Genomic DNA, 25,242 nt, shown 5'->3' on the forward strand with positions numbered 1-25,242 from the left:
TAGAGAGATAACTCAGGAAAACCCCACAAGATTGTTCATCCAAGTAGCTGTTGTTATAACCCTGTTTGTGACTCCTTGTGTTACAGTGATGAGGACATGCAGAGTATTGCCAGCCTCATGAGCTTCCACCAACCAGACATTGGCAATATCGATGACTTTGAGGATGAGGAGACTGCCGACACGTCGGCGCAGCGGGAGGAGGTGAACGCACAATACGCCGACTTGATGGCAAAATTACGACAGATTGATGATGAAGAACAGGAAGATGAAGGAAATCCTTTTGAAGAACCGAAGGAAGTCACAACAGGTACGTGGTATGATTGTTCTTATTTTGTTTCAGATGCTTTGCTCTGTTTCTGTCTTTGCAGCTTCAGATCATCGCATCTTTTTTTCTGCAGTCTCATTTTTCTACGATTACAGCTGACGATATAATCTAGATCTTATACCCAGATAGAATTGTCATATTTTCTGTCTGGTGGTACGATGGTCTCAAACTCCCAGGAAGGGTAAACCTGACCAAAAATATGCCAAATAGACTCTCTACACAATTAAGTTATAGCTCAAAAGTACTGAAAGCCAAAACAGAAGTGACAAGATACAGAACAGGTGCATTGGTTATGGCTGATGTTGACTTTATTCCTGTTGCAGTGATAGTAGTACGTAATGGTGAAGCTACAGTACTACCTTGCCAGGAGTCCCATAAAGACAGGACTACCTGGAGCACCCGTCTCCTTGCTTCCATAGCTGAGAAAGACAGTGAAGTTAAACAAATGACAAAGCAGTACAAGGAGTCAGATGATCCTGTACCAAGTACCTCTCAAGTGGTGGTACCTCCCACTGTAGTCAGTAATCAAGAGAAACAATTCAGTGTCCCTCAGTCGACAGTCAATGATGACAAAGGTGATCCCAAGAAAGTGTCTGAAAATCTGGATAACCTATCAGCAGGTCCTTTGTTAATCATTTATTAGCCTGTGTTTTGGTGTTAACAAGATTGGAAAAGAATGCTTCTTGTGTGAGCATGAGCAGAAAGTGTTCAGATGCCTAGGAATGGCAGAAGGTATCTTTGGGCATGAAGTTTTTTTCAGTTTGGTGGGTAGTGCTGCTTCATATGCAGCTCACTGTTCCTGTGTATTCACCTGAAGCAATTTTCAGCTAAACAGTCAAGGACTGGGAGTGTGCATTCACTATGTTGATCTTTCTGCTGGCTGAGAGAAAAAACTTTTCATGCTATGTGCTACATGTACTATGCAATGTTTTTGGAGCAATTACCATGTTTGATGTGTGTTTTTCTTATGTCAAGCCCATAGCTGTTTAATGCTGCCTGCACCAGTTGACAGTCTGTTAGACATCTTTTAGATTGCTGGAAATCATTTTAGAGAAAACCCTAACCTGGGTGCCATGCTGGCTAGTTTGTGTCTACTTTCACAGACAGTAGTGACTGTGAAAGAAGACATTTGTGTAAGCCGTGAACTAATTAGGATGGCATCCATGTTACAAAGTTCCTACTGTATACAGGACTTTCCAACATTCTGATTTTTCAGCAACAGTTCACAATGAAGCCGTTGCTAAACCCCTGAATGACACTACCTCTATGGGAGCCCCTGATGCCACATCCCGCAATTCTCTCAGTGATTCACGACATGATAACGAGCCTGTCGATGCAAACCAATCAGAAACTAATGAAGATGACTCTGAAAATGCCGGACTTCCAAGTAAGCTGAGTTGGGATAAGGACCCAGAAAACATTCCCTCACCGCCAGTTGAAACAGCCATGGATGAAATCTGTATGTGCGCTGTGCTTCCCCTCTCAGTCTCTGTCATGTGGACCTGTCTTACTTTGTTACCAGCTATCATCTCAGAGTGCATGGCATTTGTGTGCATATTTGCTGTTAAGTGTGATAACCAGTTACGTGTGTCATTGTTGTGCATTTACTACCAATACTTTCTGTGCAATGTACTGCCCGGTAACACAAACTCATACCATACCATATCTGTAGCACTATAGTTCTGTGCAGTGGTTGTTACTGACAAACTAACAGTCTGTCCCAAGCCTGTCCTGTTACCTGTCAATCTCCATGTCAATGTTCCTTTTCCATCTTCATAGTCTGTAAGAACAGGCCTGTATCCATGCTGTTGATGTATCTTCCTATGGCATGTTGTGGAATACTTTTTCATCTTCTTCTTGGCTCCCTATGCATGGTGTTTCAGCTTGCAGTTGAGAAAAAAACCCTCTTATCTGGTGTAGAAGGGCTCATAGTGTGCAGTAGTATGAATAGGGGTAGTTATAGAAGAATGCAGACGTTTATTCTCAGCATGCATCTGACTACTACTTGTCATTCCTTCTCAGCTTCCCTCTTCCAGAAGTGCAAGGTGACGTCTTCACCAAAAGCCTCAGTTGGTGACGACTTTGAAGAAAGCATTCCCTATATGGATGATGAAGAGGAGAAAAATCCCTTTACAGAAGACATCAAAGTACCCCAAAGAAAAGATTCTCTAAATCCATTTGAAGAGCCAGAGATGACAACAAATCCTTTTGATGAGCCCAGTAAGCCACTAAATCCGTTTGACGAATCAGGATCCACAGAAGGGCTGGAGACAGCCAAGAGCAAGGCCGATCCTCTTCCCAAAGTACCCAAGAGGAAGAAGAAGAAGAAGAAGGACAAAGACAAGGACTCTGGGGTGGACCTGTCCAGGTATCTGTTTGGGTTTGGAGGTGGTGGGGACAAGGTGAAAGGGTCGAAAGACTCTAAACCATGTGAGGTGGAGGAAGAGCTTGATGAGTGAGTACTGTCCTCCTTCCTGTCTTCTTTTAGACCTGTTGTGTGGGATGTATCCTGTAGCAAGTTTCCATTTTGTGGTCTTTCATCATGTACTAACATTATCATCAATTGGACATCTTCTTTATTTCCATTAGCTGCCATCAATGTGATTATCCTACCTTCCTCAGTTCTGGTGTGAATGATTTTGGAGTATACACAGAAATTACCTTCTTTCTCTTTACTTACTAATCAATAAAACAAAAGTTTTCACTCAGCTCTTACACCTGTCATAACACTTTTATTACATTTAGTCAAGAGTTGTAATGTACTCTATACCTGTTTTGAATATGTAGAAGCAACCCCTTCCACACACCACCCTCACCAAAAGAGGAGAAGAGTGTAGATATTGTCAAAAGAAAGTCCTCAGAGGGCAAAAAAGAACAGAAGACACCATCACCAAAGAAGCAAGCCCCCAGACCACCTAGCCCCAAGACTCCCACACCCAAGCCAAGGAGCAGTCTGGAAAAGAAGGAATCTCAGAAGGAATCTCCCAAAGAGATTGACACCTCACAAGCAGAGAAAGAGAACAAGACTGAGGAGGTTGGTTTATGTAGTACTATAATCGTACAATAAGAATTGAAGAAATACTTGTTGAAAACACTTCCTTGTTTTGACAGCATTTAGAAATAGAAATAAAGTGCTATGTTCCAGCAAGGTCAAGCTTAGTGATGTTTATCTTATATCCTGCCTTCATGAAAAGCTGTTTTAAGTTTAGTGTTTAACCTCATTTTGTACATTATCCAGAGCACTCCAAAGGCAAGTAAGAAGCCCTCTGCAACACAAGACCTGCTGGAGTGGTGCAAGGAAGCCACCAAGGGTTACCGTGGAGTCAAAGTTACCAATTTCACCACGTCCTGGAGAAATGGCCTCGCTTTCTGTGCCATCCTACATCACTTCCAGCCTAACATGATGTGAGTACATGATTTTTCACCTCTTCTAGATATTTTACTACCTCCTACTATAAGTCAATGGTGGCAGTGAGACAGCAGTGATGATTAGATTGAAATTTAACATAGTATTCTCAAACGATGGCCGTTGCTTGATATGTTGATTTTGTTAGTTGTGACTGCTACTCTTGCAGGTAGTTGCAAATGTTAAAGGAAACCCAAGCAATATTAGGGCCCGAAAATAGGATTTTGGAAGTAAATTTATTTGGTCATTTCTGTTAATGTTAATGTCCATGATGCAAAAATACGACATCTTTGTGATGGAGAACTCACTGAAAATCATCATCGGGTTTTTGTAGGCTCACGAAACTAAGGGGATCGTCAAACAGCACGTTTTTGCACGGTTTTAGAATGCTCAAAGTATGAAGATATTATGGAAATATGCTTAACAGTGTTAGTAAACATCACTAGCAAAAAGTTTCAGCATTTTTTTTATTTCCATTTTTTGGGCCCTAATATTGCTTTGGTTGCCTTTAAAGCAAGCCTCAAGTATTCTGTCTATTTGTTGATTCTAATCTCTTCATTGCAATGCCTTTCAAGTAAAAGTCAAGTGTGTTTAACAGTTTTTATTTCTTTCTTAGTGATTTTTCCTCCTTATCACCTCACGACATCAAAGGAAACAATAAAAAGGTGAGTTTCATGTTGGTCTTACTCTCACTAGCCTAGAAAGTCATAAAGAATGATTAAATTTTAACACAGAAAATGATATTGAGCTTTTGAAAGTAGCACACTTCATATGTCTTTTGAACCCTAATTCATTTATTTCAATCTAAATCTTTGTTCATGTTCAGTAGCCCAGTTAGCCTCAACTATTCTGTCTGGAAGCCTGTAAAACCTGTTTCTATCAGTAAATCGTGCTTCGTAAGTTAAGAAGAATCACAATCAAAACAGGTTAGTCCTCAAAGGTCTTAAAAGCAGACATGCAGTTAGCTTCACAGGTTACATATTGAAAGAGAAGTATGATGCATTCAGGCAGATATGCTAGTATTGTTGCAGTCAAAGATGATTTTCATGAGTCAGTTGATGTGCTCCCCCTGTAGGCTTACGAGGGATTTGCAGAGGTGGGAATCCCCAAGCTGTTGGAGCCATCTGACATGGTGCTGCTAGCTGTGCCTGACAAGCTGACTGTGATGACATATCTGTACCAGATCAGGACACACTTCACAGGACAGGAGCTGGAGGTGAGCAAGGAAACAACACGCTCTAGTGGGAGATATAAGAGTCAGTGTTTACTAACTAATCATGAAGTCCAGTATAGGCTGTTTTGGTGACCGCTAGATTTTGAATCCTTCAGATTGCTGCTATATTCTGGAACTGTAAAACTCCTGTTCTGTTGACTATGATTATTGTTTTCAACCGTGCAGTACTACATGCCTGTTTGTCAGACTGTGACAAAGAGGCATCTAGTACTGCACGGTTGAAAACAATAATCATAGTCTATTTAAACTTTTTAAGCAGTCAGTTACATGTATTATAGTTCTGCACTGGTTGTTTCACCCATAGGTTGTTGGCCTGGAGGACTCTAGCCAGAACAGTAAATACATCGTAGGAAGTTTCAGCACAGATGAAGCCATCTCCCCCGACACCTTTAACCAGGAGGTAATCGGCTCCAGAGAGCCAGAAGAGACAGAAAATGGTCAGGACCTCGGTGGTGTAGAACCTACCACAGAACCAGATGTACCTTCTTCACCCACTTCTCATGGGCCTGAGAGCCCTGAAGGCATGGCCAACGGGGAAGTCAGTGAAAGGAAAAGAAGAAAAAGTGGAAGTAAAAAGGACCGGCACAGGAGCGGGAGTGTGGAGGGGGAGAAGAAGAGACACACGAGTGGATCAGGCAGCGAGGGGCCGGGATCTCCCGTTACAGAGGACCAGCTGAATGGTGAGGATGAGGGAGACAAGAAGAAGTCTCCTACCAAGTTTGGCTTCTCCTACACGCCGTCGTTTGGTAAGGGTGAGCTGGCACAGAAGCTGAGGTCTTCCTTCAAGAGGAAAAGTAAGGACCATGACAAGGAGCCTGACACAGACACAACAGAGGTAAGATGGGAACTTTAGAAACAATGATACATGGACAAATAATTACATTTTCCCCTATATTGAAATAGAACTACTGCATATTTTGTACGACATCTTTACCATGTCAATAGAATGTTAATTCTGTTTTGTGGGCAGAGAAAAATAATGCAGCACAATACAATACAATACAATACAATACAATAAAGGCATCTTCTTTTTCAGGAGACCACTAAAACAAAAAGAACACTTCCTCAGATACCCAAGTCTGCTAGTTTCCAAGACGTAAGCCCCTCTTGACTTTTGTAGATGTTGTATTCTGAATTTCAATTCTTTAGAATATCCTTAAGACACTCCTTTTTCTTATTTATTGGATCATAGTGGTTGTAGATACTAAAAGCCGTAACTCTGGATATTGTATGATGACAGCTTTGTTTGAAATTTTGTAATGGTCAGTTAGGTTTTTGTTATTGAAGGTTTTGTTGATTTTCTAAGGGCCCATTGTCGAGACATGATGAGCTGAAGGAAAGAGCACGTCTTCTGCTGGAGCAGGCGCGGAAGGACGCTATTGAGAAGAAGTCAGCTGCGATACAGAGGCGCGCTACCGACTCAGCCAGGCCTGTAAATGTAAGCCAGACTACTCCATCTATTATCATTATGTATTAATGAAAATTACAAACCCTGGTTTGAAGAGTTGCCTAAAATTATAATTTCTTCATGCTGAGCCTTGATAACTGCCTTGGTATTACAAAATGTGTTCAGCTCTAGCAAATTTACACAAAATGAAAGAGTACTGTGACAGTTAAATGCGTTTTCCATCATTGATTAATTAGATGGTGCATATTGTACTAAATACCTTTGGAGAATAATTGTAACCACAGCTCCTTTCACATTTCTCATAACCTCAGCTGTACTAATTATAAGTAACCCTCTCAATGGTGGATGGGCATTAACACATTAACTTACTTGACATCTTGTTACCATTTGTTTCTTGTGCTGTCTCATACTTGTTAGTTGGAATCACCTGATGAAGAGGTATGGGCTACTAAATATTCCATCTTACATTTCATTCTTGTCCTACTCTTTCATTTCCTTCCCCGTGCTTTAAGATGTTGTATATAGATTTATATGTAATTTTAAAGGAGTTATTCAATTCCATAGACATCATTCTGATTCATCACCAAATTTTATTGTTGGTTTGTTGAAGTTTGAAAGTGAAAATTTTGCAGAATTAGCAATTACATTGCAGCAAGTTTAAATCAGCATCATTTTGTCCAGTCTACCAGAGTAACTTCCATATCTTTGTTTCTTCATTTACCAAGGATGAGGAGGAGAGACAGAGACAGCTCCGTGAGCGGGCCAGGTTGCTGATCGCTGAAGCCCGTGCTGGGATTAACAAGCCCCAGCTGTCAGGGTTGGACAGCTCCACTTCTCAGCACAAGGGTGTGACCAGATCTGTGTCTGCTGCAGGTACTTACTTACAAGGCCAGGCTGTGCTGTGGAGAAATATGTTTTACACAATGTTATAAAAATGTCATTTCTAGTTGGGATAATTACTGTTCTGAAAAATTTACTGTGAGAAGTTAAAAGATGTATCTACTGATCATTGTTGTAGGCCCTGACTGTAGAATTGTCAGACCTCCCTTGATTTTGTTTATCCCAATCACCACAAACTTTTGGGAATAGCCATCACAGGCTTCAAGTTGTCAGAATTGTTTTTTTTGTTTGTTGTTTGATTCTATCAACATGACCAATTGAAGTGCAAAAAACAATATGTGCAATACCAGTACCAGAAGGAAGGGGGCTCTGTTGAGTGGTTATCTGCAGTATTGTGTTACAATTGCTGTGGATTTTATTGACATGCTGTTCCAACGCCATTTGGAAGAGGGCTCTGTTGATCTCCAATCTAGAAGGGTTCCTCTTTATCTTGTGATCCTCAGATCAGTCATTTGTTACTCTGTTCAAAGTAATCTCACAATCACTGTCAAATTCATCATCACCCTTGTTTCTTGGGTGCCTTTCCTCATCTACTAGTTGATCTTTTTGTGAATCAACTCTCGATTCCAATCATTCTTGAATGAACTAATTAAGAGAAGAAATTGAAGCAAAGTTTGTTATTTTGTCGGTGGAATGAATTGTTACAATTACTATTACTATGATTGATTTCAAGGTGATTCAACCACGATTTTTCAAGATATGCTTCCTCATCTCTATGACTGCCAGTTCATTTGCTTTTTGAAAATCCTCCAAATTCTTAATTTTGACATTCACAACTAGGCAGTTACTTTTTGCACAACAGCTACTATTTCTACAGGTACCATATAACTTTACACAAAACTAACTACAAAGAGGTGTTGCTAAACCTATGGTGAAGGATTTTGTGTTTGCCTCTTGTCTATGCTTACTTGACTTTATTTTTTCCTTTCCCCATTGTGTATCCCGACACCACATAAACCAACCCCACATGCCATATATCATGCCATTTCACCACTTCCCAGGCTTTCAGTTTTATCAGTTTGGGTCCAAGGTGCCAAGCCAGAGTCAAAGCCCTGATTCAGGTTCGGGTGAGGGTATGTCTATCCCTTTTTGTTTCTTTAACACTTTTTCTCATATTCAATTAACCACTTCTCAGCTGTATAAGTTTTCCGCTGCTTTGTTATGTCCCATCACAGTAGTATGAAGTACATCTACCTGCATGTTCTTGGACAGTTATGCATTCATACATGCATGAAATATCTGTCTGTAAGCATATCTTTCATACACAGAAACTGAAGAATGTAAACATCAGTTCCATATCACAAACACAAGATCAATTATTTTCATGTACGGACTTAGATGGGACATAAAGAAAGCCAAGTACATTTTGTCACTTTTGCTTATTGTCTTCATCTTTGTTGTTTGTTGTGTTAAATGGCCTTTTTGGTTGCCTTCTCCACCTTGCTTTAATCACACTCTGTTGGCACAGTTTCAGTAATGACATTAAGTTGACTGGCCGTAGATCTTATAGGTGAGCATAGTGTGCTTTTAAACCTACTCTCCCTTCCTTGGAACTGTCCCTGAAGTGTTTTGCATATGCGTGAAGAAAAAAACTAACCCAGTTGTTACTTGGTAGTCTGACTATTGCTGCCAAATACATTTATGGAACATTGAAAGAAACCTTTGCCAAAGTTTTCTTTTACCCAGTTGATTAGTCCCCCCTCTGCTTTGTGTTTAATCGTAGTTCCTAATTTAAGTTTTCATATCTTTTACTGGGACCCCAAGGAAGGATATTGGTAGTTTCTAAGACTTGCTGTCTGTGTAGGTGCCTTGAACAGGATGAGCAGTGGGCGTGGCAGTGCCAGCAGGGCAGACCTAAAGCTGAAGAAACTGATGTTGGCACGGCCGGGTCTGGCCAACACTCTCGCTGACACTGCCAACAAACTGGAGAAAGAGAGGGTAAGTGGACTGTGTGTGTGTCAAAAAGAAAAATAAAGACATATTCATTTGGTGTCATCAAGCAAGCTCTACTTCTTCTCTATATTTTATGTGATTTAACATGACAGAAGCATCTTTCCAAGTAACTAATTCTGAATGTCAAAGGCAAGGTGAAGCATATGTCATTCTTTACACATTTGCTATGTTTATACCTATTCTTGATATGGAACACTTTTATACTTTCTCTGTTAATAGCTACCTTCCAAGTTTATTAGGTGGTGACATTTATGGGTGTTTTTCTTTTCACTCCTGTAACATGACTTGGCAGACAAGGTCACCTGAGGTAGGGTGTCATGGTGGAACTGTTTGTTTGCTTTCAGCATTTGCACTGCTTGCACTTGGTGTGGTATGGTGTGGGTTACCTGCTGATGAGCTGCTGCATCAAGTGTAGATCTGATGTGATTCTACATTTCTTCCCTGCCCTTGCATCTGTTTTTGCATTGTGGAAAAAGGGAGCCTGTGCACCATCCATAAAATCTATGATCATTAACTTTTAGAACCAAGCACATCAGCAATCCAGCTAGTAGAGAAATTTACTGTTTGCCAAATTTGCTTTTTGTAATATTGCTGAGGAAAGGAGTACTATGGAGATAGCACCAAGTAAAACAAAGTCTTGTATTTCAGCACACATATGTCTTTGCTGCATTAGTGGTTGCGTGTATATTAAAACAAAAACAGCTGTTTACATGTTCGTGTACTGACATTTTCTCCATATCTTGTGCATGAGAAAGTGTATTTCGTGCCTAACGAGTCATACCGTTCTTTATGATGCCCAGAATTACGAGCCTGGAGCTGTCATCTATGTGGGGAGGGAGGGGAGCAAGAAGAGCACCAAGGGTGGGGAGGGAGACAGTCCCAGCAAGGTGTCCCCCACCTCCAGGACAAAACTGCAGTCCTTCAGTGACATCATGGAAGGACGGGCAGCAAGCCCACTCACAGAAGAAAATGAACCTCAACAGGAACCAGAGGAGCAAGTCAGTCATGTCTCTATGTTTACAACTCTGTTATATGGTCATTTTTGTTGTGAGAGGCATACCTGCATTGCAAATACATGACAAATAATCGCTCCCAGGTACAAACAAGGAGTATCTTCTACCAAAATGTTCCATGAAAGGGCAAAGATCACTGTGCAGCTAACATTGATAGTCTTGAATTCAAGATGATAGCTTAAAGGATATCTACAGTGCTATACTTTTCTACAATTTTCAAAACATGTTGAAACAAATTTCATTTCAAAACAGAATAATGAGGATTCTTTTATCAAAATGTCCAGTGTACTATACCAAGAAACTATGTTGGTATACAGTATTTTTGTCCTTTGCCCAAAGTGCTTATTGGTGATTGTCGTGTCAGGTTGCATTCCTTGATAGTAAATTATCTGCGATGTAAGTCTTTTGATAAAGCCCATCACTGGAGCTGAAGCAGGTGTATGTCAATGAATGCATAAAATGTTGTGACCTACATGTATAGTGCAACAAACTACAACAGACAAAAGCTTTAGGTAGGGATGGTCCCAGCATCACTTTTTATGTTGTTTACATTTCCTGTCATATATATCAACATAAACTCCCTCTATTGTTGAACCTGCCATAGAAAAAGGTTGTGACCAGAAAGTGGAAACATTCTTCATATTCTAGTTCAGGCAAATCTTGCACTTGACATTGGATATGTGTGAAACTGAGGCACAATTTGAGCAAGTATTCATGCCCCACCCCTGTCTCCCCGCACTAGGACATGTTGAGCGCGAGTGAGTATGTGACGGGTGAACTGTGTGCCTTGGACAACGAGCAGGATCAGATCGACGACAGGGCAGCTGCCCTGGAGAAGCAGCTGCGGACGGCGATGAATGACAAAGGTAGCGTACCTTTTCCCCCATCTTCGCTCCATCCTATTCACGTTCATGTCAGGGCAGAATTATTATCCTGCATCCTTTTTTTCCCTTTTTGTTATCAGTTATCTTTTGGAGACTTTGCACCTGTCCCAGATTCAATTTTACGGCTCCGGTATGTTTATCCTGTGAAAACCAAGGCTGAAAGCTTATTTAATCCATCTCTGGGGGGTGATAACAATGTTATTGTTAGCCTGGTTGTTCAGTTCTGTCAATCTCTTCATAGAGAAGGCTAAGTAAATCTTTATCTTCTTCAATTATCAAGGTTTTGATGTGTTTGTTTTGCATTAAAAGCGGTCATAATTCAATTGTACATTGTCAAACAAATGCACACATGCAGCAACAGTAGCAGTGTTATGTTATTGAGCTATAGGGGTCTACACGTGGAAATCTATAAAGTTTTAGGATGTCCGGCAGGTTATAATCACATTGCATCGTCTTTTGCAAATGTTTGATCAGACATTTGTCACTCAAAAGTCCCTTCTAGAAAGTTCTTTGGTAGAAGGTAGCTAGGAAAGTCATCTCTAACTTGACTCTGCAGTACGTGGTTGAAGCAGGTCTCCAGGGGTAACATCTCTGTCAGGGTGGCGGTGCTGAGGAGTTAATCCATGAGTAATGTGAAGAGATAATTTCCTGACCTTGTCGCGAGTTGAAGGGCAGGATGCCAGGTGGGAGAGATTACGGCAGGGCAGGAGATATTATGTGTGTACCAGGGGAGGGACACACAGCCTTATGCTGGTGCTGAGGTATTAATCTAGCAGTGTGTTTTGACAGAAAGCTTAATGGTTTATTCCTAATCCCCTTGCTGGGATGGCAGGGCTATAAATTCTTGTCCGCTGCTGACAAAGACAAGATGTATTGGTCCAGTGTTTACATTCCACACACATGCAATGCTGGCGGATCATCCTCCTCTGCTGACAGCAGTACCCACATGATTCACTTATCAACATCTTCTTTCCTCCATCTACTACTTTTATCATGAAGCATCTTCTTCATGGTCATGACCCTCTTCTCTACAGGCTTTTGGTGATCTGTTATCTACACTTGTCAATGTCGTTAAACAACAATATAGTCTTCAATGTCTTAAGTGTTGCTGAGGGGGTAGTCAACCTTCTCTAACTTGCCAGTCAAGAGGCCAGTGTTACTGTAACTTTTCGTCCTTATTGGCATAGAGCATTATTATTGTATACACAAGAAGACGTGGTAAAGGGTTTAAAAATTTTAGTCTCCTCATAGTCCTGAACTGTTTAATCCATTGTCATGTTTAAGTTCTCCCAACTGGTACATGAATGTTAAGCTAGCACATACTGTCATGGAACTAAGACCTACAATTGTGGGTGTTCCCGTACTGCCAGTATGGTTAATCATAACAACTTGCACAGGAAACTGTTCATTTTGATACACAAGTTTGATAACTAAAACGATAGAACTTGACTTGATCACCTAACACACTGTCTTCTTGTAAAGACTTGCTCACTGGAGTATCATAAGGAGAAAGCCTGCTGTTGTGAGTCAGTCATGATTCTGTGATTGACAGTTGGTAAGTCCGTTATTGATTTGTGAACGGCACGAGGACCATATAAACAGGTGCAGGCTGTTTCAAGTTAGTCTCCAACCAGACCCAATGGATTGCAAAAACCGTATCCAACTGGAAGAAGGAGCTTGTAATGCAATCCAAGCAATCCAAATACTTGGGTTGCAAAACGTACTTTCTCTGCCAGTTTGATACGGTCTTTATGCAACCTATAGATCTGCTTGGAGATTAGTTTCAAGTGACATTTGCAGAGTACTGTAATTGCGTCTTTATACATGGCCAAAAGAACTACCTTTCATACAGTTTGATGTATATATTTAAATAAATATAGGAAACTTTCCTCTGTGTTATTTACAAATGTTAAGCAACGGTGTATCATAATGATAGACATGTGTCGTTGTTTTGTATTTCTCAGTTGACAAGAATAGAAAGGGAGTCAAATTGACAAAGTTTACAATGTCATTTCTGGCCCAACCTTTTGGGGCCATAACTTCTGCATACACCTGTCTGGAGCAAAACTGGTGGGTTGTTCAGTAAGCTGTGCCACTGAGGAAATCAAGGAGTCATTTTAGAGAGGAAATAGGGAAAAGAAAATCCTATTCTTCATCAATTAGGACCTGAAGAGTCAAAGTGTGCCAACAGGTGATCAGACATTTGCAGACCCCCCTGCAGGGTGGAGGCAAAGCTGATGAACAGTACATCAAGGATGGTATGTCCGGAGGGAACAGGGAGAGGAGAGCCTTATGTTTTAGACAGCAGGAGGAAATTGGAAGCACAGTGATCCTAAGCCATACCACGGGGCTGAGCCATCTACCTTGCTGCGTAGCCCCCATTATGTATGCAGGGATTATCCAGTGCTGACTTCATTTCCCTGCATATTATATGAGGAAAGCTGAAAGTAGCACGCAACCCACTCGCCTATTAGTATTAGTCCAGTTGGGGGGACAAATCCCCAAAATGAATTGATTGGGATGATGTTTCAGAGGTGCCCAAAGGGTCATGTGAGGAGGAAGGCTGAAGGCCGAACAACTTAGTCAAACTCTCTTTGCATGCGATGTGAAAGTAGCTGCATTACCGGGGAAAACTATACTGACTGACTCCAGAAAAGTTTTTTTAAGTCATGAGAAATGGAATCTATTGTGAGGAAGATGAAAAAGCATTGTTTCTTTTACCGATAATAAGGTCTGGAACAAGCATACTAAAAGTGGCTGATGCCACCCTTATGTCAGAGTCCACCCGTCTCTGTCTACATTAGGACTGACTGAGGCTTGTCACACCTGGAGCTCTTCATATGTTTACATTTCTCTGAGCAGACTGTCACATTTACTGCTAGATGACAATATGATTGGGTCAATTTTTAACTATCTGACCTGAGATGGGTTTTTTTAGAGTATACCCAACATGTTTTGAATAAAAAGCTTATAACGTTACATGTGTAGCTCTGAAAACTTTTTTATCTATCTGAAGCTGAAAAACCTGGAAACTTGTTATTTTTTGCATTTCTGCATGTTTCACAGTCTTCCAGGTGAAAGGCAAAAATGTTGCCGCGTCAACTTTTCCCGCATATATCCTATATCCTGTACTTTCTTCCCTGAGGTAGAACGTACTAAGGAAGAAAGTACTAGACTGAATGTGTAGTCCCATCTGTCAGGTGTTTGCCTGGAGGTGTGATCCCCACAGAGACTGTATCATACAGGTCAGGATATTACTGCTGAGCAGATTTAATCCTGGCAAATTTAGAGCTGACATCATATAAAAGATGTTTGGTTTGATAATGGGAACAGGTAGAGGGGGAGGTATACAGTGTGAGATAATCAGCCAGATTATCCAAACCTCATTATGAGGGCCAAATTGTCCTGTCCCGTCTGATGTCCCAGTGGGGAGGTGTCCAGAGGAGGAGACAGTGAGAAATTAGGGCAGGCCACTCCACGAGCCCCCCTCCCGATCGGCACAATGGTGCGGATGCAGGAACAGCGGGGAGACACTCGTCCTCTTTCTTGTACCTGTCACATGTCATGGGCCTCGCTCCACAGACAGTTTGCAGAGCCCTGCTGGGAAATTGCTCATTTTGGTTGAGATCAGTGAGCATGTCTGGACCGCTGAGAGGTTCATGTGGCGTTGGAGCCTCATAGAGCAGGAAAAATTAGTTCAGAGACACAATAGGAGACAGTCATCCTCAGTAAATTAGTACCACTTCAGACTACATATCTTATTTATCTGTTCACTGGGTCTGAGTCACGACATACCTAAGAATTACTGACATTGTTCAGAAAAAAAGCTGTACACTTAGACATCACCCATTTTTTCTCACTTAAGTCGTATTTCTGATGGCAAATCAAAGAAATATTGTTCATGATTAGATACATCTTTTATCTGCAAGACACACACATACACACACACATACATGTACACATGTCATGCTTCTTTATCATCTCTGTAGATGCTGTAAGATTGATGTGTTCTAGTAGACTGTTCTGAAGGGCTCAGGATACTTTGTGTAGACTGATTTTATGCACTTATCTAAAATATCTAAGAATCTGTGAAACCTAGAATAACGTGCAGTAACTACACCTATATAGATATGTTGTGTTATATGTAGTTGATGGGAATCACATTTGCTGACTGCAGCTATTTTTCATTTTGTTTGTGACATAGCCTCTAACAAGGAAGATGAGGAGAGACTGATGCAGGAGTGGTTCCTGTTGGTCAACAAGAAGAACGCCCTGATCCGCAGGCAGACACAACTCAACATTTTGTAAGTCCATCTTCTTCTCTTATCCATATAGAATATTGTCAGTGACCCAATTATTTCTATAAGATATTGTTTATCTATTCGCTTTAATATATTATGAAGGTCTTTTTTACTATGTAGCAACAATGCAAAAATAAAGCTAAGGAAAGATATGTGGTATTATTAATTCAAAAGTAGAGAAGCTATAGAGGTATAAGACTGTATTTGGAGCAGATCAGGACAGATCTGGAGAGGATGAGAAGGAGGCTCAAAGACTATCACATTTGTGTAAGCCTTCTTCCTGTGTCGGTATTAAGATAGATTTTACTGATGAGTCTATGTTCTCTGGCCGATTTCACTCTCAAATCTGAAGAACTTAACTCCAGCTTTACACAGTTTTATACCTATTGAGGGAGACTTAAGGGCTGACATCCCCCACAAGCTGATCAGGAGAGCTAATATAGAGAGGTATTACATGGCTGGGTAGCATATGTGGTCCATGCCGCTCTGCTGGATGAGCCATTCAAGAAAGGAGATAGTCGATACATACTTCTGAACATCTTAATCGTGTTTGATGATTAAAGATTGTCATGGCAGATTTTTATGACCCTCAATTGATCCCATGTTGGGCAGAATACATGGTTAGATGTAGAAGCAAATGTTTTTTTAAAGAGAATGAAAGGGGTTTGATTATTATAGGAAGGTAATGTGAATGATGCCGGCAGTATACTGTGCTTCTTATTTTCTGAACTTAAGTAAGTGCACCCGAATAATTAAGAGTTTGAGTATTCTACCTGTTGCACATGGCATTTCCTCAAGCCCATTTGTAGCTTTTAATCATCATATATCTTTAATACACTTTTGTAGACACATTTGGAACTTCATATTCTGAGATTCTAAGGTTGAACTTGATAGGGGTGACATTGTACTTGTCTTTGTAACACCCAAAAACAGTGGTGTAAAAATGGTTTCCCCAACACTGTCAAATGTTAGCCATGTCCACAGTCAGATGTTAGCTATGTACATGTACCTATGCGTGCCTGCGAAGCTGGTGTGTTACGCCGAATGGCGGTTATACTGGCTATATAGATACAGATGTATACTGTGGTGGCAAGTTGCATGACCTCCTCCATTGCCATCTTGTCTGAACACATTCACAGTTAGCACTAGAAGATGTCAGGATTCAGCCTGAACTCCTGCTGAGGACCACAAAGACAGGGCAGTCAACAGGCTGTTCAGAGTAGCTTCAACTTGGTAAAGGGTCGGGTAGTAAGTACTAAAAAGGACAATTGGGATTGACCTTGCTTATTGTAAGGTCAGGATTTGTAGACACAAGTAGTGTATGTTGAAGAGTGCCCCGCTGGGAATGATATCAGGAGTGGACCACACATTGCTGCTGTATTGTCACAGAGCTCTAATGATCACTTTCAATACATTTGTGCCCCCTTCCCAGTCTTTGCTACACAATACAAGAATATACATGTATGAGCTTACCTCATTGAACAAAAGTTGTTTTCAAGTAACTATAAAGAAATGTGTATAAGTTGGTCGAATAGTTTTGAATGAATGCTCTTCAGCTCCTACATCTGTGTTCACATCTCACACGTTACCCTCCCACAGGGTGAAGGAAGATGATCTGGAGAAGAGATTTGACCTTCTGAACCGAGAGTTGCGATCCATGATGGCACTAGAAGGTACGTGTGCAACTTCAATGTCATCACATATTCTTCACATACTCTATATACAGGCACGCTGGTGTTATCCAGGTCATGAAAGACGACACAAGATCATTTTACCTTTAAGTCTCGGGTATTGCTTGTTTATCAACTTCCATAAAACTACAGAGCAAAACAGGAGTTGTGATTGCTTCACTCACTTTTGTAGAGAAGAAAAGTTCACTGTCTACCGTCTACATCTCACTGCAACTTCCCCTGGCCTTTAGTGTCCTTTTAAGTCCGTCAGATTTACCATTCCATTGGAGATAACGTGTCTCCAGGCTATCAGTGGTTTCACCTCTAAAAGGAGAAGAAAATGTGACACGTTGATCCGAGGACTTTTCCCGTGTCACACAGCGATAAAACACTCCTAAATCTCCCCGCTTGGCAGCAGTAAAGGAGACGAGGATGTAAAACCCAGTGAACAGACATCACATCAATGGTGTGATCAGACAACCAGAAGAATTTCCCTCTCGCTGGAGCGGACTGCACGCCCCTGTGGCTGCTGCCTGGGCCAGGAGATGAATGATGGTGGCTGTCATCGCCCCACGTCCTGTCCTGTGTCACACCGGGATAAAAGCCTGCTGACAGGTGCTCGCTGTAGATAAATCTCTCCTTACTGACAGACCACACCTCTTGGGATCAATGTCAACCAAAACCAGCCCTTCAGAAGATCATCTTTTGCTAGAGAGAATGATTTCCCTTCCACTTTGTCATTCATGAAAAAAAAAGAGTCGTCAGCTTTGTGTTTTCAGTTCTTGCCCTTCAGATATGTATCACATGTATACGTGGTCTTGACTCTGACTTACCAGAATTGCATGCAGAGACCAAGATATGCTCATATTCATCAATCTGAGGCCAACAAAGTTTACAAAGTCTTGTGAAGGTTACAGGGATGATTATGCTATGGTGAGACTTCGATTTTAAAGATAAGAGGCAGGAGACATGGCACCATAAAGTAGACTCTTAAATTCTACTTTTAAGACATTCTTTCTACCTTGTGATTCGTTGAAGATTTGATTGTTTCACAAACTGATCTCTGTGTATTGAGTGATGACATAAAAATATGATGATGGGACACTCCGCATGGTTCAAATACTCCATCTTTACAGTCCATTCCATTTCATCTAAGTTCTATAATCCCTGGTCTCCAGGGTGAGGATTAGTATAATCCATCAATTAGCAGCACTGCGCAGTCTGGCTCCCAGCATCATGTTGCTCTGAAACACTGGAACATCAGCACCATGTTCAAGTCTTCCTCTGAGGCCAGCAGACAATTCAATTACAATCAATTAGGAAGCCCTGAAATCTAAGCCGCAGGTGCTGGCAGTTGAGTGGAGAGTTTGATAAGGTATCTGGTAAACTGACATCACAACCTTTTACCGAGATCTTATGGAGCCATCCTTGATGCTCATAGATGAAATCTCTATGTCAAATAAGAATATAGCAGTCGTTTCTCTTTAATAATTTGCTGTCGTTGTACACCACCATTTTGGAAAGGCAAAACTGAAAGTGAACATAATGTTCTTTTTTTCAAAATTATAAGACCAACCCACCTACCTCCCAACCCTTCCATGTAGATGATAAAAATGCTAAGTTTAGCCCAATGTTCTAAACAATTGCTTGACAATTCCACCCAAAGGGACTTGAACCACCCCTGACAGAAGTATCCAAGTAAGAAGATGTAAGGTGATGCCATGGAGCCACCATGATCTCCAGACAGTAGAGGATGTGCAAAAATGCCCCCAGTTCTCAAGTGTGGCTCGTGTTACACGAGTGTGGGGATATTTCCATTGCACCTCACGTTCCCATGCACAGCTTGGGAGCCTGTGTGGGGAAAACAATGCCTGCAGGATGACGCACAGAAAGCCTGCTGCACATCCTGCCTGTTTGTTTGCTGCGCCTGTGTAAACACCAACAGCTGCCTACTTGCAGCCCATTGTACTTTAGAAAGCTTTGCTGCACACAATGCCGATGTGTAATATTACCCACACCTCCCTACATTTGCCTTCCCCTTACATGTGCTTTCTGGCTCCTTAATTAACCTGTATTAGGTGCTGTTCGCCATGGAAAAACCACAGGGTGCCGAGGCTTATGATTATGTCCCTTGACCTTGGGGTTGATCCGGCATGGGAGGGGGGACACACTGTGCATTTGGTTACCATGTCAGCAGGAATTAAGGATGTGGACAGGGGTTGTCAGCTGTCGTCATGGGAGTCCTAATTTATCGATCTCTGCATGGCCCGTTGAGCAACCCCAGAGAACAGTACGCACTATCCACCTCTTGTAGCACGCCTTTGTAGGGCTCTTGTTGAGGGTATGTTAGCACTCGGGTGATGTGATAGCCAACATCTCTAGGTCAGGACAAAGGTTGATTAGAGGGGTGGAACTACGTCAATGCAGCCTCCCCTTGACTTGATGGAGGGAGTGGTTAGGAGGGGGGTTATACCCGTGGGAATATCCTCTGAAGTGTTAGGACAGAGGTGTGAAAATGGGGAGGGGACAGAGGCCGTAAAGTTTTGAAGTATCGGTAAAGTTGGAGGACTTCATTACTGTTCAGGTTTGAAGGCATGTCAGTTATGAAAGTGATGAGACATGGCATGTCTGCTATAACTCTCCTGAACTGGATCCATCAGGGAAGCTCCATCAGGGAAGACAATCCTTGATGAACTTATTTCCTGTTGACTGGCTATTGCTATGAAACATTCCATAATCAAAGTATGGGTTAAAAAGCCCATCACCAAAATAACCTAAGAGACTAGGTATGTACGTCATAGTGTTACTTTGCACAGCTTGCCATCCTAAAAATAGTAAAAAACAATCATTCTGTCTACTTTGAATTATGTCTCAGACTTATAAGCTGTTGTATGACTCAGAACAAACTCTTCAATGTTCTGGCAATAGAATACTATTTACATTTGGCCTTGTGGCATTCAGTCGCTCATACCTGGACGTTTTAACAAACCTCGACCTTTACTTTGTTTTCTCAACTTCTTAGAAGCCCAAGCTGTTGCATTGGAAAAATCATGTGTTCATCTACTTGAGGTGGTGAAGAATGGAACAAGTGGCATTTCCAAAACATTGAACTTCCTAAAGTGGGCAGGGCATCTAATTTGCAGAAGAAGAAAAGTCCAATCAAGCTGTTGCATTACTACAAAATTTCAGACTTAGCGTCAAATCTCTTGGGTAAAAACCAGTGAATTTGAAGGAATGAAAGAAGATCAAATGCTATTGATATGTTGTCTTATTAGAAGACAGAATTTGAGCTTTAGTACCGGTGTTGGTTAATTAAGTGCTTTCAACCCATCTTCCATCTTCTTGAGCTACTCTTATCGGACTTTTAAGAAAAATATTGTAATCATGTAGCACTATGAAAGATAGTTATATGACAGTTTTAGATCGCTTTTACACAATCTCTGGATTCTTTTTTTCTACATTTTCGATATCAAATAGTATTAAAAGCAGCTGAAGCTTCTGGATGAAGGTGGCACAGTTCCCATGACTAGCCGCCCACGTGGGGACCGCTGCTACGCCCTGTGACAAGTGGCTCTCAGAACGTGTGCTTCAGCAACAATCGGTGAGCCTACACCTGCAGAAGGAGTACATGCCCCGCTGCTCAGAGAGACCGCCACATAAACAGTGTATTGTGCCGAAATGTGGCCGCGGTAATGGGGGGCTCCACGGTACGGAGCGCAGGGAGGGGCATTGTCCGCCTGTTTACTGCTGACCCATCAAAGAGTGCAGGGCTAATGTGGGCTCTCAGGGGGAAACAGCACGCTCTCAAGTGTGTCATCAGGAGAAAAGGTGCGGGACCTGAAGTGGGCAAACCTGCCCGGGAAGCAGAGACCCACGGAAGATGACTCAACCATCAAGAACATCTCCAGGCGTGACGGGGGGTCAGAAACATCGCCCTGTAGTTCCTGTGGTGGTGGAACTGCACCGACACACAATGACTTACAGGAAGTGTGACGTGCTCCATACAAACGTATGGTGACCGCATAGCATTCGTAAGTCCTGTGTAAAAGTATAAACTGCTAGTGTAAGTGGAACTGCATTAGGGCGAATGGCATTGACTCGTACAGGATTAAAGTGTCATCCATGGCCCATCTCACCTCACAGCTATTTCAGGGCTGTGTTTCTTCTGACCGAGCTGCCATTACATGTCTGATTACAGGATGTTGTCACCAAGAGACGCCCCAATCTTGTTTTCAGGATGAAGTGGTATCAGTGACACACAAAATTGTATCCCCAAGACACAACTTGTCAGGGCTGGGGTAGACTCTTCACACCATTGTTGTGTCTGTAGGGATTTGTCTTGTATCGTTGTTACTTTGGGTTGATTGGGAGGGACTTTGCGGTACTTGGATGTGTTAATGCCCCTTTTATTGGGGTGAAAGTTGTTGTGATACTTCAGTAGGGTGGAAAGGGCCCTTGATTAAGTCGGGGGATTTCGTGGATGTCCTCAGGATGGCACAAGTTAAAAATGGGTAGTCAAGTTTCAAATCCTGTCCATGAGTGTCTAGAGATGACCTTTTCACATCTCCCTAAAGACGTTTTATAAAGCATCGTGATGTTACTGAACAAAGAGATTGAAGTTTGTGCAGCAATCTAAGCAAATGGCTCATTTGTACTGGTATAAGCTACAAGTTATACAGGTGCAAGTATTTTACCTGCATCGTGAGCACTCGCTTGTATTTGACTTTGATGTTTTCTTCGGTGATTGACCAAGTGGTGCTTGGGGCAAGTGCACACATTCTTTCTCCTCTCTCCATGGCCTATAGTGCATTCTGTGGCTTCTCATGTTTAAGAGTCATTGCATGAGAAAACCAGGCAGAGGTGGGAAGATGGGGTCGGCCAAATCGGCTCATACTTTGTATGTGTGATAGGTATGTTGAACTATGAACAGCCATATAATTAAAACCCTCCAGCTATTTTTCGTTATGGAGTTCTGGGACCCCCCTCCTAGACCCTCAAAAATCAAACAAATTCTGGCTGAAAATTACTCAAATTGCGATGGCTACCATGATAAATCTACTAAAGATACATACATGAGACTTACATTGCCGTATAGCACGGCTTTTTTAGTTTTGCCGACTAAAAGATGAAGATGAAGCATTGAAGTTAAGAGGGTGTACTAGGGGGTTGCCAGAACCACTGAAAGAAGACTTTTCATATTTCTACATTTTTGTCATTTTTAAGTGGCTTTTTCTCCCACAACCGGCAATTTTGGTGAATGATTTTACTTTTGTTGGAAAGAGGACTATTTACTGATTCAAAAACAAGCGTCGTCTAATTGGGCCATGCATAACGGGGGCGGTGGCTGGGGGGTCTTTATGGGGATTTTTCGGGATTTCGGCTATAATAAATCGAGTAATGACGTCCTGGAACGGGGTAAGTCGTGGCGATGTTTTGTGAAGCTGTGTGAAAACTTTGCATAATTATCACAAATTTCCATAATAAATGAGAAATGTTGATTTGGGCTCTACATGGGGAATATAAGGATACTTGAGAAGGGAATTTAGCTTATTTTACACATTTTACAGTTGATTTCTATGACATCAATTAGCAAGTTCATCCTTAAATAATTTTGTGCATTCATTATATGGTGCATAATGAAAAAGGCTCTGCATGGGGGTTAACAGAACACATAATGTGATATCATTGGTGCACATAGGCAACATGGATGCAGAGATACATGTACTTAATATGGACAATTTAGATTTTTAAAAATGACCATAAAAATGACGAGAGCATGATGCAATTTCCAGCAAAAATTCTATCCTTTTCTTGCTTAATCAGGATCAGTGCGGATATCATACTGAAATTGACAGAATGTACTATGCAGATTGTTCAATTTAAAAGATCCTTGCTGAATAGCATTCTCAAAGTACCCAGACAATAACTGTAGCTAGTGATGTAATTTCAATTTCTTTTACGGAGTTATGAGCACATGAATGATACGATTTACTAAATGCATGCAACTCAAGGAACCTGGTTATTGGAAACAAAATTAGAAAGGTACTTGAGAGCTGAGTACTTAGCTGCTTTGCTGCAGCAACACAGTATCAAAAGTTGCTGAATTCAAACTCAAACACATCAAATTAAGCTGTTCAAGTTCTTGAAAACACGAAACGTCAAAAGATAAAGTACAGCCTGCAAAGTACAGCCTGCACCTGTCCAGTAGATATACTAGATAGAACTAAACATTCTAGTCGCTACATGTCAAGAGTTGAAGCCATCGCTGGAATTCTTGATGTTTTTTCTATTTCTTTTCAGAACGGGTTTATAGTTGAAAGGTCTCCGAGATCGGTGCTCGCACGTTCTGACAGGCGCTCCGTACGAACATCGCAAATTCTGTATTTTCGAAAACTCCGTCCTTCATAGAAATCAAAAGATCGTAAAATAGTCATCTATTTTCTGACCGAGCATATATAGTCAACTGTTTGTGTCTTATATCAATGTGGAGACCGTAAAAAACAGCCGTTCTGGGTGCCCCATATGGTGGCCGTCATAGCGTGTTTCCTGGCTTGTTGGGGCCCCAAATGGGGTATACCGGTATACCTATACGGGTACGGGTACCTATACAGGGTTTTCCCCTTACCCAAAAAAACACCCATAGAAGACCATACAGAAGCAGACATACGCTCATATCTGCAGATAGATTTCATCCTTGATATATGCGTACAATTGTCTCTTGCCCTGTTGTGGTCAAGTGGCAATGTTTTGTAAATTGTCCTTTTGATATTTCACGTTAGAAATTGTTGATTTCTTTAAAGGACAGACGATAGCAATTGTCGATTTTTTCTTATTATCCAGTTCAGGTTGTCCTTTTTGAGGCGACAAGTTTCTTTACAAGTCCCTGTCAACCATGGCAGAATGAAATTAAACCAGCATCTTCTTTGATCCCCTTCTTGAGAGTCAGTGAAGAAGACCCTCGACTTCTGGGCATTCGAATTTAGGTACATGCTAGTTTCATGGTTAGCATATTCTGTTCGATACAAGTAATCTTGGTCACCGCTGATTGTATCTTCAAGCAGCTGCAATCAACAAAGCCTGGTCAGTGGTAATTAAGACACCGGCTGTATAGTAGAAGCTTTGTCTTCTCTCTAAAGTGTTTGTTGGTCTTACTTGCAGGTATTGCGTATGGATAAATTATGAAGATGAAATGAAAAGGATGCAGCCTGTTTCCCTGCAGGTCGAAGTTGAAGGTGCCCGGCTCTCTTACAGGCATTGAGGTTTACCTATATTGTCCCGATTGTATCCACTGCAGGGAAAGTCACGGTGCATGGCAGGCGGATTTCAAACAATGCATGGCTGCAAATTGAACCGTCTTCTTAAAATCGTGCATATCGGTGCAGTTTTGTATAAGGATATTCATCAGTTCCACTCATATGTTCGTTACTTCAGACCTAATAAGTATGACATCGCTAGCTACGTAATCACTGTACCGCTGTATTTTTCATAATGACTACCTGTGCTAGTCTCCATTGACCAAGAAAATATATAGGTATATATAGCTAAAATTGTTCCTGTCATTTGTCCTTTTTCTTCATTGTCTATATGAAGTACGTGTATCTCGCCACCCGTGTAGCCTATGTGCACCAATAATATCACATTATGTGTTCTGATAAACCACATGCAGAGCCTTTATCGTTCTGTACCACTTAGTAAATGCACGAAATTATTTAGTTATGAACTTGCTAATTGATGTCATAGAAATCAACTGTCAAATGTGTAAAATAAGCTAAATTCCCTTTTCAAGTATCCTTATATTCCCCATGTAGAGCCCAAATCAACATTTTTCATTTATTCTAGGATTTTATGATAATTATGCAAAATTTTCATACAACTACACAAAAAATTCGCCACGACTTACTCCGTCCAAGGACGTCATTACTCGATTTATTATAGCCGAAATCCTGGAAAATCCCCATAAAGACCCCCCAGCCACCGCCCCCGTTATGCATGGCCCAATTAGATGACGCTTGTTTTTGAATCAGTAAATAGTCTTCTTTCCAGCAAAAGTAAAATCATTCACCAAAATTGCCGGTTGTGGGAGAAAAAGCCACTTAAAAATGACAAAAATGTAGAAATATGAAAAGTCTTCTTTCAGTGGTTCTGGCA

The 25,242-nt window shown here is 41.3% G+C and overlaps 1 protein-coding gene across 3 annotated transcripts in view; it reads left to right on the forward strand.

Annotated features, from left to right (window-relative positions):
• Window positions 1–25,242, forward strand: part of LOC136433333 (EH domain-binding protein 1-like) — a 40,168-nt gene that overhangs the window by 10,176 nt on the left and 4,750 nt on the right. The window contains exons 7-26 of one of the 3 annotated variants that reach the window (XM_066425426.1): window positions 87–307; window positions 649–945; window positions 1,542–1,784; window positions 2,348–2,780; window positions 3,113–3,359; window positions 3,564–3,730; window positions 4,348–4,396; window positions 4,807–4,947; window positions 5,270–5,800; window positions 6,002–6,061; window positions 6,272–6,403; window positions 6,791–6,811; window positions 7,099–7,246; window positions 8,275–8,346; window positions 9,078–9,211; window positions 9,519–9,533; window positions 10,027–10,224; window positions 10,982–11,105; window positions 15,328–15,427; window positions 17,024–17,097. In XM_066425426.1, coding sequence (XP_066281523.1) covers window positions 87–307; window positions 649–945; window positions 1,542–1,784; window positions 2,348–2,780; window positions 3,113–3,359; window positions 3,564–3,730; window positions 4,348–4,396; window positions 4,807–4,947; window positions 5,270–5,800; window positions 6,002–6,061; window positions 6,272–6,403; window positions 6,791–6,811; window positions 7,099–7,246; window positions 8,275–8,346; window positions 9,078–9,211; window positions 9,519–9,533; window positions 10,027–10,224; window positions 10,982–11,105; window positions 15,328–15,427; window positions 17,024–17,097 — 3,407 coding nt within the window. The remainder of the gene's footprint in view (window positions 1–86; window positions 308–648; window positions 946–1,541; window positions 1,785–2,347; window positions 2,781–3,112; window positions 3,360–3,563; window positions 3,731–4,347; window positions 4,397–4,806; window positions 4,948–5,269; window positions 5,801–6,001; window positions 6,062–6,271; window positions 6,404–6,790; window positions 6,812–7,098; window positions 7,247–8,274; window positions 8,347–9,077; window positions 9,212–9,518; window positions 9,534–10,026; window positions 10,225–10,981; window positions 11,106–15,327; window positions 15,428–17,023; window positions 17,098–25,242) is intronic. The other 2 variants (XM_066425427.1, XM_066425428.1) reach the window with 2 other exon arrangements.

The sequence above is a fragment of the Branchiostoma lanceolatum genome, chromosome 4 (assembly GCF_035083965.1).
Source record: "Branchiostoma lanceolatum isolate klBraLanc5 chromosome 4, klBraLanc5.hap2, whole genome shotgun sequence".
Lineage (NCBI taxonomy): Eukaryota > Metazoa > Chordata > Leptocardii > Amphioxiformes > Branchiostomatidae > Branchiostoma > Branchiostoma lanceolatum.